Source organism: Sinocyclocheilus grahami, unplaced genomic scaffold (genome assembly GCF_001515645.1).
Source record: "Sinocyclocheilus grahami isolate Dianchi unplaced genomic scaffold, SAMN03320097.WGS_v1.1 scaffold120.1, whole genome shotgun sequence".
In the NCBI taxonomy this organism is placed as follows: Eukaryota; Metazoa; Chordata; class Actinopteri; order Cypriniformes; family Cyprinidae; genus Sinocyclocheilus; species Sinocyclocheilus grahami.
Window position 1 is genome coordinate 420,660 of NW_015505299.1, and position 16,349 is coordinate 437,008.

Below are 16,349 nucleotides of genomic sequence, written 5' to 3' on the forward strand. Positions count from 1 at the left end.
AACCCAGTGCTGGGTAAAATAGGGACAAACCCAGCAATTGGGTTGTTTTGACCCAGCGGTTGGGTTACTTCCCAGAAGGTTGGGTTAAACATTTAACCCAGCCGCTGGGTCAAAACAACCCAATTGTTGGGTTTGTCCCTATTTAACCCAGCACTGGGTTGTATTTAACCCAGCATTTTTTAGAGTGTAATATTGTCACGCAGGATTGAAGGAAGAACAGGAAGAGGAAGATAAAGTTTCAAAAGTCTTTTAGTAGTCTGCTTAAAGTACTCCAAACAGGCAGACAAACAAAGCACAACCTGTAACATAGACGTGAACGGACAACTGAAAACTGAAAAGACTGCAATTTAAATACAAAGCAAATGAGGGTATAATGGCTAATACCTGTGCAGGTATTCACAACTGAATAGTGACGGGAAAAATAAAACATATGAACTAAAGAATACAAACTAAAAGTCCATAAAACTGAATATATATGTGACAAATATGCTGGTTTGCTGCTCAATTATTATTGGTGTTCAAATATTGATTGATTGATACCAATGTAGGAAACCATTTTTGCTCTCTCATAATAATTTAATGAAAACCATGCAAAGTTTATTTTTTCAGTATTTGTAATGTGGTGTTTTGGGTTGTGTTTCATGTTCATGTTTTCATGTCTTTTATTTTGGAGTTTAGTCATGGTCCCTGTTTGTGTCATGCTTCCCTTGCCCTCATGTATTCATGCCATTGGTTCCTCTCTTCATTGTGTCATGTTCTGATTGGTAGTCTTAGTCATGTGTCCTGTCTGTCATTGGTTGGTTCTTGTCAGGTGACCTGTATTGTTTGTTATAAGTAGCCATGATGTTGTCATTGTTCTTGGTCGTGTATTGAATGTATTTAACCCGCTGTTGGTGAGTCAAGTCAAGTCAAGTCAAGTCAAGTCTGTGTTTCTTGTTTGGATGTTTGGATATCACCTGTAAATAAACTGCACTTGGGTTCTCACTTACGCTCGCCTTCAGTGGATGATTCGTTACAGTATTATGTTTAATAAAAACTTACCCCCAAATTCTAAATAACAGTGTATGAACAACACTAGTATGAAACTGCTGAACTGTTTTCAACATAATAATCAGAAATGCAGCAAATCAGCATATTATACTGATTTCTGAAGAATCATGTGACACTGAAGACTGGAGCAATGATGCTGAAAATACAGCTGTGCATCACAGCAATCAATTACAAATTTAAGTCATTTTCAAATAGAAAAAGAGTTATTGAAAATTGAAATAAAATGTACAATATTACAGTTGTTATACAGTACATGCAGCCTTGGTGAGCAGAAGATACTTTTCAAAAACATTAAAACACTGTAATATTCCAAACATTGACTCGGTATAATGTACTCAGTTAATACTCATATATGGAGTACAAAGCTCATTCTATAAATACCCTCACCTGTGTTCTAAGTTTGATCATATCCGCCTCCACCTGTGAATTTGATTCATTTAAATCTTTCATATCTTCATCCAGCTGTTTAACATCTGTGTCACAGTCTAAACCTAGAGTGAGAACAGACAAACATAATTCATAGCAGAAAAAGAATACATACCTGCACATAAAAACACCCTCTTGTTTGACTGCGTGCTTACTCTATAAGTGTGCTCGCATACACTCTCGGTTGGTTTGATTTATTCCCAAGCATTAAAAACCATGATATGTATAATTGGTATCATTACAGACATGCAGAGACCGTCATCATTTGTTTTGGTTTTTAGCTGTACAGTCTTAATGTGAGACTTTAAACTTTTTTTTTTCTTTTACCATTGCTTGTTTGCTGTTTTATTGTGAGCATCTCCACTCCTGATAGTCTGGCTTTCTTCATTGCTGCTGTGGCACGTGGGCAACCAGAGAGACTGTAAAAATAAGAGAGCATGAAATATGGATTATTATCACTTTTGTTCTCCAAAAAGAGACTGTGGGCAGCAAGTAAAAAAAGTCCCATTTAGTACTATACATATGCAAAGGTTTGGGATCAGTACGATTTAGTTTTTTAAATAAATTAATACGTTTTCCACACATTTAATTTTGACAGTAAAGACATTTAGAATATTGCAAAAGATTTCCATTTCAAATAAATGCTGTTCTATTGAACTTTCCATTCATCAAATATTCCTGAACAAAAATGCATTACCAAAACATTAAGCAGCAAAAACTGTTATTTTAAATTGTAATATTTCACAATTTTACTGTATTTGTGAGCTAATGAATGCAGCGTTGATGAGCAGAAAATATGTCTTTCAAAAACATTAAAAACTCTTCCCGACCTCAAACCTTTGAAAAAATAGACATTGAGAATTGTCTGTATTTTCCAGTAAATTAATAAAAAATATTCTTTGCAGAAGCTGACAACTGTTTTAATCACTATACAGTATGTTGTGATTAATGCACCAGCTACAGCACTGACACAGCACCAGAGGGCGCTCTCACCTAAATACTGACTAGTGCTGTTTAGAATAGCATACTTCTCTTAGGTCTATCTGCAGTATGCATACTGCTCACTTGCACAGTATGCATTTTCTCTATGCATAGAATACCCAAACAAAAATAGTATAGTGCATATTATATGTTGTACACTATGAAGTATACTAAATAAAAATAGCCCTGAAAGCATTCGCTACCATCTGTTTATGATTTTCTGTTAGTGTATAAATAGCCTGGTCAATCTATCATGTGTGCAGATTCTGAACATTATGGTCTTGTTTGTTGTTGCCTTCACTCTAGTGTTTGGACTGCTGTGACTCTCTTTCATACTAAGTTTTGTTTAGGGCGAGATGTTGCAAGTTGTCCTCTCCATGTTAAGCTCGTTAGCCCCCTGTGTGTTTATATAGCCCTAGTTTTTCTTTAGTTCCTTGTGAGTTGTTGAGGTCAGTTTGCCAGTCCTTTGCCTGTTTCCCCCAGCTTCTGCACAACGTTACAGTTTTTCACTGGCATGTCTCTTTGACTAGTGCATCTTTGAGCCTATATTTAGTATAAGTAAAATACTTAAGTACTGTTAAAATCAGACACTCTAAGACTTGTATTCAAGTTGTTTTGGAATTGGTGACTTGTAACGTATAGTGGAGTAATTTTCACTGTAAGGTATCTGGTTTTTAGGTACTCTTTACACCTCTGATAGTTTGTCTATACAATGGAAGTCAATGGGAACCAAACCCATTTGGTTACCAGCATTCTTCAAAATATCTTCCTTTGTGTTCCACAGATGAAATAAATCATGACAGATTTTTTAAAACATTAGATGTTTCTTTATTTTGGACTGAAAAGATAAAGTGAGGTCCTTGAGGTTAAATGCACCCCTGAGAATCAGACACCAGACACCCAAATGGCCGGACATAGATGATTTTATTATTTTGAGCCTAAGTGATTATTTTAAAATAGTAGATTGCCATGGGCTAACTGAGAAGAATCATTCAGTCTATTGCTATTTTGACATCAAGGAAATTAAAGAAAAAGCCTACCTTTCCAGATATCTTTAACTGGGATTCGGTTTTTCAGTTTGTCTTTACATTCAAAAAGCATATTTTAATAAAAGTTTGAGAGATTGATCTTTTTTTTTTTACCTTCTGTGGGTCAGGAAACTGCCGCTGACGTGTCCAGAGCCGTCACAGCCTGGGGTGGGACATGACGTGCCGTCCGTCTTCCCAGCTTTCCATGTGAACTGGGGGCCATTGATATAGCCGTCCTTCTGTCGTTTGGCCGCTAGAGGGCAGCCTGATGCGCTGCGGTGTGACGCATATTTGCCCGTTATGTGACCTTGACCGTCACAACCAGGAACCGGACACCTGAAAACATAAATAAACTACTGTTTCACTGTACTGGGATCTCTTTCACACAAACTACAAAACAAAAATAACACTGCCTATAGTGCGTGGGAGAACTTGCACAATTGGTGGCTGACTAAATACTTTTTTGCCCCACTGTACTTACAAACATTTATGGTAAACTAAAATACAATTTTATACCATTTCTATTAGAGCTTGTATTTCAATATATTCGTTTGTAATGTCAAAGTTGTAATTTAGTACATTTAAAATATATTGACTATAAATGTAATATTTGAATAACACACTACAGTTCAAATTATAATTAAGTACTTTACAAGTGCTTTAATGTGTTACGAAACATAGTAATTAAAAGTGAACTCTCTTTAGTACACTAACATCAATTGGATTTTTATTTATTATTGGAATTTTGTTTTGTTCCATGAGGGTGTGTGTGCACATTACCTTCTGTGTGAAGCGTAGTTGCCAGTGATATGTCCCGAGCCGTCACAGCCCGGGGTCAGGCACCTGGGACAGAAATACACCCTGTTACTGCCCAGCATGCAAAAGAACAGCCCTGACGTAACATTCCCAGCATCTTCAGAAAAATCAATATGGACTCACACAACAGCCTTTCTACAAACCTTCCAAATAAAACTCATGATTTGTTAAATGAAGGCAAGGCTTATAGAAATGTAGGAAAGAAGCTTCATAGCCTGAGGCAGTGCATTCATTACACTAGCAATAAAATAATAAGTGTCCAATAATCAGATACAAAACTGCTGTAAGCATCTTTTTAACTACTTTTATTATTTGACTAACATTAGTAGTATCTGTCTCGTTTCCCCTGTTTTGTGTTTAAGGATGCACTGTAAAAAATGACTGTGAATTTAACGGTAAAAGACTGTAAAAATGCTACAGTAAAAACCTGTTAAATGGTTAATGGTAAATTCCTCTACTATATACGGTGAAAAACTGTATTGGACATTACATGTATTGGACATCAATTTTACGGTAGTATACCGTTTTTGGAAGTGGAAAAAGACCGTATAATTTACAGTGAATAACCGTAAATAGACATTCCCAGAATTCCCTGTTACATTTCAAATTTGATGTTTTTTTGTTGAAATAACTATGTTTCTTCTTAGTTTTTTCTTATCAGTTTTGTATATTAGGGTTGTGTGTTACACCTAATGTTGTTAAATGAATGTTTATTGCATTATTTCAGTTTCATGTGTGTTACCATGATGGTGTTTAGTGTTTGTGTGAATGACACCTTCTATATATGTTATTATTTATTTTTTTAAATTTTATAAAAGCTGTTTGTGATGGGCTTTGGTTCATCATGTGACTCTCATCACCTCCTGCATTTGGTGGTTATCAGTGTATTACAAAGGTACAAAACAGATTTCAGTATATTAACATTATTTAACTGTAAATTTAAGTTAAAACCGTAAAACCTAAAATGTTGCTACTGTATTTTTTACGGTAAAATTCCGGCAATCACAGCTGCCAGTTTTTTACCGTAAATTTTACGGAATTTTTTTTACAGTGTGTTTATGTTTGTGTAATTATTTTTTACGAGGGAAGCTCAATAGTTCAACTCTGTTATGGGGATAAAACAACAGTGATCAGTTTTGTTAAATTATTATTGCTATTATTATTATTGTGTGGCACTTTTTTTTTTCTTCTTTTTTTTCATATTACAAAATGTATTCCCTGTGAAAATTATGGTGTGACGTAATGATATGTGTCAACTAAGGCAATTATTATCCATTTAACAGGGCTGGAACAACATGTTTTTATATATATATATATATAACATGTTGTTCCAGCCCTGTTAAATGGATAATAATTATCCATATATATGTATATATATATACTCCATTATCTATTCAAGTTATAAGCATATCATACATTTCAAACTTACTGTGACTCACCGTCTCTACTGAAATAACATTAAGTAGCACTTCTACATGGTTCATAAGTATTGGCGCTTAGTAAGCTGTAATCACACATTAATGATTAAAGTAATATTTCAAGAATAAGCTATTGATAAACTCATATTTGCTGATCCCTAATCAGAATTTTTGGTTAATTTCCCTATTGCTGCGTCTCATTATCTATGATGGCCATGGCCCTGGTGCTTTAGGTCTGGAATGGGATAACATTATGTTTTTGAAAACAACAGTTTGATCCTTACTTGAGTTCTTGTGAGTTGGTGGCCATCATACTCCGAATGCTTTTATCTGCTAAAGGACAACTTGAAAGACTAAAAGATTGCATATGCAGATGTTAGTGAAGCATAACAGTGGTCAGACATGCTACTAATACTAAACAACAAACACACACAGACATAATCCACTCAGAAAACACTACGAATGCAATAAAGCCATGGTGTAAGTGGAGGTTTTTTTCTCTCTCTATATTTTAACCCTCTGAATAGCAAAGCATTTTTTTTCTTGAAATTAGTACTTATCCCTGGTGAAATATTCAAAGGGTTAACATGGAGAGGCAGCCAAAATCCAAAACATAACAAAGGAAACTAAATATTATATTACCAAATGTCAAAGAAAAAGCCTGGTAAAAATGGCAACACTTCAATTGAGTCCCCACATGAGCATGTGTGTGCATTACAGGGGTTAGAAACATTAAAAGAGCTGAAATGTTTTTATTAGGGCTGCCAATTTTAAATTTTCGATCAGATTGATTACATGATATGTTGATTAATTAGTTAAATTAATCACAATTACTGCAGATTCACAAAAACATGAAGGTGCTACTTCAAGCGCGCTCCAATAATGAGAAAAATCTTTATCACGATATAAGTAACTTTCAATCACAATAAGGAACGCTGTCACATTTGAGCAATTCTGTCTGAAACCAGAGATGCTACTTACTGAAATGAAAGCCATATAGCCGATATTTCTCTATACTGTTGCTTAACTGATTGCTAATTCAAGTTGGGAAACAAATGGCTATTTCTCCATTTAAAGACAACTGAATCGTATCTTCAGTGTTGCTTTCTGAGAACTGTTTGTTTCTCCTGACATGTGGCAGAGAATTAGACTTTTTCAGACTTTTGATCTGACACCCAATCATATTTTGTTTCATACTTTCTGAGATTTGTTTACTCTTGCTTTGAACCAAACAGACCAAAATTGTAATCTTTAATAAAACAAAAATGTTATATGTGCTACACTACACTATAAATCTAAATCCAGAGGATCACTTGTATCATCATTATATATCTTCATTATAGATATAACATTATTACTTTCTGTAAAGCTGCTTTGAAACTGTGTATTGTGAAAAGTGCTATAAAAATACATTTCACTTGATTTGATGCATTATTACTGTAAATGCACTCCTTTTTTATTAGTTTTTCTTTAGATCATTAAATGAATCTGTTAAACTGACAGCCCTAATTCGATTACCTTTTTGGTCCAGTTACAGTCTATGCATTGGTGCCTAGTTGAACCTGAACTCTGATTGGCTGTTAATGCAAAGTGTTGCCCAAATATCTATGATGTTGTTTTTATCGTTTACACTTCTTGTTCATTGTTTCCAGTTTAGCTTCACTGTCTGCAAGAGTATATGTGTCACGAATCCTGTTCATGGACTTCTGTCCTCTTGCCACCAGAGGTCGCCCTCCCATTATATTGACTTTCACAGTACACAGACTGTTGCATGTCACTCTGGACTACATTTCCCATCATCCATTGCACTGATTGCACACAGCTGTAACCAATCACACACACTATATTACACCCACTCAGATCCTTCTCAAACTGGCGAGTATTGTTTGCGCATATCGCTAGTCTGTGATAGCAATGTTACGGAGTTTGTCTAGTTTCTAGTCTTGGTCTGTTTTGCCTGTTTAGTCTAGTTGTGGTTTTGGATATCTTGCCTGTCTTTGGATTGCCCCTCTCGTCTCGCCCTGCTCGGATACTGTTTACCCCTCGCCTGGACCATCGCCTGTGTTTCAGATTAACCTTTAGGATTACCTTGTTTGGACATTGTTCCCCGAAGATCGACCACGCCCGTTCACTGGACTACTCTTGTGTCTTGCCCTCAATATACCTGTTTGCCATTGTTTGACCCATGCCTGTTATGAGTACATCTCTTAATAAAAGCATGCACATGGATCCGCTCGCTTCACGTCTCTGTCGCCCCGTAACAGTATGAGTCCTAAATCACATCACATCCTAGAGACAAGCTGAGCCATGAACGGCTCGAATGAAATTATGTTTTAAATCCATAAAGCATAAAAAAAAGTGCACTCTGTGTCCTGACTCTACATTTATGTCAGATCACGTGGCATGCAGTAGAGCTGAGCTCTAAAGAAGAAAGTAAGAGAAGATAAAGGAGAGGAACAGGAAGAGACGGGTGGGTGATCACATCATTGCTCACGTTATCAGGTCCTTTTTGCTTTCTTTGCAAGGCAGGAATTTTGTTTTGGGAGTGGGGATGCCGACATCAGTAGTGTACGCGCTGTCCTCTAAAATGTCCTGGAAGGGATCCAGATCATCAGCCTGTAACAAAGCCAGAAAGACAGAGAAAGAGAGCTGTTAGAATTAGGTGTTTCGCCACAATCTCTTTCATTAGAGAATCATCTTGAACTGCTTAGAATTTCTCAGTTAAATATAATTTTTAAGGATGATACATGTTTCAAACCCTGAGAACCTTTGATCTTTCTCCAAATGACGGCCATATAAAAGTAGCAATGTATAATTACCACTCACAGTAATATTGTGAAATATTATTTCAATATAAAATAACTTTTTTTTTATTTGAATGTATTTTGAAATGTATTTTATTCCCTTTATGCAAGTCTGTATTTTCAGCATCATTACTCTAGACTTCAGTGTCACATGATCTTCAGAAATCATTCTAATATGCTCAGGAAACATTCCTGATTATTATCAATGTTGAAAACAGTTATGCTGTGTCATAAATAAATATATATATATATATATATATATATATATATATATATATATATATATATATATATATATTCAGAATGATTTGATTAATAGAAAGTGCAAAACAGCATTTATTTCAAACAGAAATATTTTGTAACATTGTAAATGTCTTTAATGTCATTTTTAATTAATTTAATGCATCCTCGCTGAATAAAAGTAAAAAAAAAAAAAATTTATTAACCTCAAACTTTTTAAGAGAGCATGCAAAATGCAACAGATTATGCTGACAAACATTTACAATATTGTTTACAATAATGTATTATTATCATGATACATACACGTTGCTTATTTATTTGAAGAATCACCATCCAGTAATAGAAACTGGTTTTCCATGAGAAAGTAGTTTGCCATGTCCTAAAGTTTGGATGTTTTGTCAAATAAGGAACCCCAGCTCATTTGTCACAGTGGAAAAAGAGGCTGAAGCTGAGTGCTTTGCACTGTGGGATTCAGTATTTCACACACTTTGCTTTGTAATAAGGTACACATTATGATGTAGGTCATCCTGGTATTTCATCCATAAATAAAATGTGCTCACTGCAGAAATAGTAACAGCGTGGTAGTATGCTATTCTGAACATAGTTAGATGTGTTTGATAGCAGCTGTTTTTCCAATTCCACTTTCCCTGTCAAACATCAATGCATCCTCATTTACACCAGAAAAAGGCACAGCAATAACCTGCATCAGGCCAGAAGATCTGCCATTAGCTGAACGTGAACATTTTACAAATCAGCAAAGAAACACGTTTTCAAATGAAAAGACACTTGTGCATATTCGGCCCATTTTCAGGAGACTGTGCCATTGTGCCTGAAAAAAAAATCATAATTTCTTCCAACCTAAAGTGCTTGAAGCATTTCTCACAGTGAGCATCATGGCGGAGGAGCAAACTCACTTTAATTGTAGAAATACTACTCTTGTTGTGTCATAGAATATTTTATTTTATTTTTTTCTCAAATATGCAGTTTATTAGGGTTTCAGCGCTCATGAACTCGTTGAGAGCAACCTCACCTCGGCCAGATCTTCTGGAATTTACCCCTGGCTCTGATGTCTCAATAATGGTTAAACATGAGATATAATTTATTTGGGGTAAATCTAATGGGCGGTCTTTGGTCTCATTAATCTATTATTGTTCCAGAGCAAATGGTTTACCATGTCAATCAGCTTCCAACCTTATTTGTCACAGGCACACTTGAAGTCCTTCACTTTAAAAATGCTCAATTCTTCCCCACACCCAATTTGTATGCAGCATCCGTTGGATGTTGAGAAGTGCACATCAATCAGTCCTTCCACAGTTAACACGGCAGAGGATGTGAAAATGAATCTGTTAGTTGTGCAGCATCAGTGAGACCTTTAGATTTCAGCAAATACCTTTAGAAAAGAAGGATTTACAGTGAGACTTTCCTGGTATGAAGATAAAAAGGGAAACAGCAGGTGGAGACGGAAATCAGAGTGCTGCCATACACTAGATGGCAGTGTGGTGACATGACAAAATCTGTGTGCGTGCCAGTGTCCTCTGCAGCTCTGTGTGATAGCTTTCACGGTTCAGGTTATCCAACAAGCCCTTTTCAGCATCATACACATATATATATATACAATATTCACTTATTACTGACTTATTAATGGTCAGAGATTTAAATATACAGTACATATGCAGTATATCTTTATGTGTGTTTTTCGGGGGTGGGGGTATTTGGTGATCATGATATATCTCAAAGAGGTTTGTGCTTACTTTTCTAAAGCAGTTGGAGGGGGGGAGCAACCATCTACTTTCACACAAGCTAGCACAACTCAAAAATGAAGTCTAATATTTGAATGCAATATATTTTACAAAAATGGCAAATTTGAAGAATATTAACTTATTCTGCTCTACTGAGAGATTTTAATCTGATGTTAGCATTAAAAGCATCGTCCTCTTTTGGTGAAGCACCATTCAGCAGGCTTTATGCCTCTGAACAAAACCAAGCGGGTATTTGGTGATCATGATATATCTCAAAGAGGTTTGTGCTTACTTTTCTAAAGCAGTTGGAGGGGGGGAGCAACCATCTACTTTCACACAAGCTAGCACAACTCAAAAATGAAGTCTAATATTTGAATGCAATATATTTTACAAAAATGGCAAATTTGAAGAATATTAACTTATTCTGCTCTACTGAGAGTTTTTAATCTGATGTTAGCATTAAAAGCATCGTCCTCTTTTGGTGAAGCACCATTCAGCAGGCTTTATGCCTCTGAACAAAACCAAGCGCTCTCTCTCTCTCTTTCTCTCTCTCTCTCGCTATCTCAGTGTGAGCTGGCTTATAAAGAAGATCCTAAGCTCCTCTCTGCTGATGTTCCTCTTTTGGTGAAGCACCATTCAGCAGGCTTTATGCCTCTGAACAAAACCAAGCTCTCTCTCTCTCTCTTTCTCTCTCTCTCGCTATCTCAGTGTGAGCTGGCTTATAAAGAAGATCCTAAGCTCCTCTCTGCTGATGTGGGTGAGGTGTGTGTGTGTGTGTGTGTGTGTGTAGGTCAGGTTTTGCCACATAACAGGCACAAATTTTTCCCACATGTATCGTAAAACCTGAAATTATATTTCGTGGGGAGCAGCCAACAATCCTCATGAGAAAAATGGCTCAATAAACATACAAAAAATGTCTTAATGAAAAAAGTTTGTGTGAGTTGGATTTGGGAGAAGTTTGGGGGATACAAAATATTAAGACATTTATATTTTAAGTATAAAAACATATACATCAAAGTGTGTGTGTTTGAAATACCCGGAATACCTCAGTTTAAATTAGTACATTAGAAACTATATGTGAATAATAAAAAGAAAATTCTGCCATCATTTACTCACCCTTGTGTTGTTTCAAACCTGTATGACTTTTATTCTTCAGTTGAACACAAAAGGTGAATGTCTGAAAAATATCCTGAGCCACTTCCTTCCATATAATGAAAGTGAATGGGGACTCAGTGTTATAAATATAATCTATACAACATATGCACAATATTGATTTATGATGAAAAGTATTGAGGTCATTATTTACTAATAATACTCCCCTCTGGTGAAGCTCTGAAATAGACTACAAAAGTTGTTAAAAACTACAACAATGCCAATGCCACTTGACTAATAATATAGTGGTTATGATGTTGCCAGGGTGTTTCTATGTGGTTCCTAGGGTTCAATAAGTCAGTTTAATAAGTGATATTCACAGAAACTCACAAAACTCATAAACTCAAACTCTTAACATAAAAATTGACAGTTTAGCATTCCATCACTTGCTCACCAGTGGATCCTCTGCAGTGAATGGGTGCCGTCAGAATGAGAGTCCAAACAGCTGATAAAAATATCACAATAATCCATAAGTGATCCCATTCACTGCAGGGGATCCACTGGTGAGCAAGTGATGGAATGCTAAATTGTCAATTTTGGGTGACCTATTCCTTAAATGAAATGTTGTTCATGTAATATGTACTAACTAAAAAAAAATAAAAAATAATTTAATTTAATGTTAATATATTTAAATAAAAAAACATCAAATGTGAGCTGTCACACAGTGAATACTAGGAATGCCAACTAAAGCAATATTAGATAATGTTAGTGATTTTAGAACAGCTAAAACAAGGGCTAAATGGTTTTTATAAAACTGTTACTACATATACCTAGCAAGGTTTCATAAACACATAGCAATAACATTTTTGTAATTTATTAATAACAAATAATAAAGATTAGTTGCCAAGCAACACACAGATGCAGTGGCGCAGTAATACTGATATAAAGCACTGGCACCTACTAGACTACGTTATCGTCAGGCAAAGAGACGTCAAAGTAACTAAAGCAATGTGTGGTGCAGAATGCTGGACCGATCACCGGCTGCTGATCTCCAAGCTTAACATCAGAATTCAGCCTCCAAGACGGCCGCAGGTGAAGAAGGATCCAATGAGACTGAATGTTTCTAAGCTGAAGTGTACCCAGGTTAAGCAGTCACTGGCAGAAGAGCTGGACAGCAAGCTGGAACCTTTGAATTTTGACTTGCACGATGTTGACTCAGACTGCACTCTAAACCCGGATAAGCTGAGTTTACTTAAACATTTGGAGGAAACTGGTTGCCCTAAAAAGATTTACGTAATGTTTACTTGATAAACTTGAGTGAAATTTACTTAAACCATTTAAGTTTTGTTAACTTAATTGAATCTGTGATCTGAGGAACATTACTACTCAGAATTACTGACTCCCAGAGTGCATTGCGGCATGAATAAATTATGCAATTGCTTTGTTTTACAGTAGTTTTTAATTTTCCAATTTTATTTGCAGTCTTGTGTCAGTAGTAGCACAACAAAAAGAGCAACTACAATGTTTATTGTTACAATTAATACAAATAAATGAAATTGAATTGTTACCATTGTTGTGATTTGTGTGCTGAATGTTGAAGTCTGTGTGTGACTTGAGCATATTACCACAAATACGAAAGGATTATATCAACCCAATAAAAAGCTTCTCAAGGTATTCATGTAAATCAATGAAATTGTATAAGATTGTTAATAATCACAAAACAATACACTAATGATTTAATTTGAAGATAGATCACTTTTTAAAAGCAACCTATTTATTACTTTTCTTCCCTTGAAGTCAAATAACTCCAATTTCATGTTGCATTGCTGCATTAACAGGAAGACAACTATATTAATACAAATGAAGTTCAAAGTGCCCAACCAAAGATAACACTAATCACTGTAATGGTGTGATTTAATTTGAAGATAGATCACTTTTTAAAAGCAACCTATTTATTACTTTTCTTCCCTTGAAGTCAAATAACTCCAATTTCATGTTGCATTGCTGCATTAACAGGAAGACAACTATATTAATACAAACGAAGTTCAAAGTGCCCAACCAAAGATAACACTAATCACTGTAATGGTGAGTAAAAAAAAAATAAAACATTTTAGGAAAATCAACATCAATTTATGAAGCTAGCTTATGTGATGAATACAGCTCAAATATTTCAGCTGTATTGAAAATTCAACATTCATGATGACTTTGGGAAACGAGTGAATGCAACTAGTGAAAGATAACTGCAGACATGGAGGAATTGAGTGAAAAATCTATTAAGACTCGTTTTATTTTCTTCTTCTGTTATGTTGCACATTAGCAACATATTAGTGCACTGCTGCCTCTCATTGGTTTATTAATGTCATTGGTTCCTTTGTGGCTACTTGAATATTTTAAGTAAGTGTCACTCAAAACAGTAAGTAAATAGTTTTATTTGCCTTGAAAGTAGCTGTAACTTAATTAAACCTAGTAAGTATAACAACTAAGTAAATATAACTAATTAAATCTTTATAGTGGATTTTATAGTGTAAATTATCCGTCCTCTGCACCCAAGAAAGATGCTTTCAACAACATCAGAAGAACCATCCAACTTGAACTGCGATGAATGCAGGATGATTGGCTGAGTGAGAAAGCTGACGAGATCCAGGCTTTTGCTGATCGTAAGGACATAAAGAACTTCTACAGTGCACTCAAGGCTGTCTACGGTCCCACTTCTTCAGGATTGTCTACCCTCCTCAGTGCAGATGGGAACACACTGATAACAGGCGAGGAAGAAGTGCTTCAGCGCTGGGCAGAACACTTTAATAGTGTTCTTAACCGCCCGTCCTCCATCAATGACGCAGAGATTGCTCGTCTGCCACAAGCTGCAATAGATCACTCGCTTGCCGACCCCCCTACTGCAGTTGAGGTGGAAGAAGCAGTTAAATGTCTCTCTAGTGGCAAAGCACCAGGGGCTGACTCCATTCCAGCGGACATCTACACCTCTGGCGGTCCACAGTTGAACAGGAAGCTTTCTGAGTTATTCCAATCCATGTGGAACCAAGAGAAAGTCCCACAGGAGCTCAAGGATGCCTCCATCATTCATCTTTATAAGCGTAAAGGGAACCGACAAGACTGCGACAACCACCGCGGCATTGCCCTGCTATCCGTCGCAGGGAAGATTCTAGCCAGGATATGCTGAACCGCTTAAACCAACATCTGGAGCATGGCATGCTACCTGAGAGTCAGTGCGGGTTCCGGCAGGGCCCGTGGGACAATAGATATGATCTTTGCTGCACGTCAACTGCAAGAGAAGTGCCAGGAGTAGAACGTCGGCCTTTACACCACTTTTGTGGACCTGACAAAAGCTTTTGATACTGTCTCCAGAGAAGGACTTTGGAAGATCATGTCCAAGTTCGGCTGCCCTGGCAAGTTCATCGCAATGGCTAGGCAGTTCCATGACGGCATGCAGGCAAGCGTACAGGATGGTGATGTATACTCTGAGCCATTCCCAGTAACAAATGGCATCAAACAGGGATGTGTCCTTGCCCCTACTCTCTTCAGTATGATGTTCTCAGGTATGCTGACAGACGCATTTCACGACGATGACATTGGCGTCGGTATCAGATACCGTACCAATGGAAAGTTGTTTAACTTGTGGAGACTGCGGGCCAAAACAATAGTCCAGGAAGCCACCGCCCGTGACTTTCTCTTCGCTGACGACTCAGTTGGACATGCAGAGGAGCATGGATCAATTCTCCAAAGCCTGTGATGACTTTGGACTTACAATAAGCAAAAAGAAGACCAAAGTGCTTTTTCAGCAAGTCCCTGCAACACCGCACACTGAACCAACCATCATAGTCAACAGTGATAAATAAAACATTAAAAACTATATAATATATTTAAAGAAATCTTAAAATTACATCTACAAATATAATTAAGAGTTCAAAATATTAAAAGTTTCAAAATATTAACAAAAACTATAATAGTATATCAGTGATATTAATAAATTTTTACTGAATATAACTAGGCAAAACATCTGAATAAAGCTGTCAGCATTCAAATAATGCATGAAAGTCACTGTTCTGGTCAAAATGTCAAAGAAAGTGTTATTTATTTTAAAGAAAGATAGCAAAGATTTCTCAAGTTTGTCAGGTTTGAAGTGATAAAACAACAGATCTAGTGTTGAAAATGGGGGGGAAAAGTACTTTGACACTTTGTGGTTGTAAAACGTTAGTGGAACATGTCCATAGCTGAGTCAGGAGATGGAGAAAGTAAAGGAGAGATGAAGAAGATGAGGATGAACATTATAAACACATCTCAGTACATTCAGAGCTGTAATTAGTGAGGGATGAGGAGATGCTCTCTCTGTCTACAGTCATCCTGACCTCTGTTACAACGGGAACCCCTGGAGGAAGTGACAGCCAAGCTAAGAGGTCACATCCCACGGCTCCACTTCCTGCTACCGAGGAACTTAAAGTGGCGGACAAATTTGTCTACCTTGGCAGTACACTTTCCCGTCATGTCAGCATTGATAAGGAAGTCAATTATTAAGACCAAAGTGCTTTTTCAGCAAGTCCCTGCAACACCGCACACTGAACCAACCATCATAGTCAACAGTGAGGAACTTAAAGTGGCGGACAAATTTGTCTACCTTGGCAGTACACTCTCCCGTCATGTCAGCATTGATAAGGAAGTCAATTATTGGATATCCAGGGCAAGTTCTGATTTCGGCAGGCTTTATGACAGAGTATGGGAAAGAAGAGGTATTAGCGTGAA

The 16,349-nt window shown here is 36.5% G+C and overlaps 1 protein-coding gene across 1 annotated transcript in view; it reads right to left on the reverse strand.

Annotated features, from left to right (window-relative positions):
• LOC107589778 (myelin transcription factor 1-like protein) overlaps positions 1-16,349 on the reverse strand; it is a 71,226-nt gene that overhangs the window by 8,027 nt on the left and 46,850 nt on the right. The window contains exons 9-14 of the mRNA XM_016278307.1: positions 8,214-8,335; positions 6,004-6,072; positions 4,266-4,328; positions 3,600-3,821; positions 1,804-1,895; positions 1,438-1,541 (exon numbers count right to left, since the gene is read on the reverse strand). Coding sequence (XP_016133793.1) covers positions 1,438-1,541; positions 1,804-1,895; positions 3,600-3,821; positions 4,266-4,328; positions 6,004-6,072; positions 8,214-8,335 — 672 coding nt within the window. The remainder of the gene's footprint in view (positions 1-1,437; positions 1,542-1,803; positions 1,896-3,599; positions 3,822-4,265; positions 4,329-6,003; positions 6,073-8,213; positions 8,336-16,349) is intronic.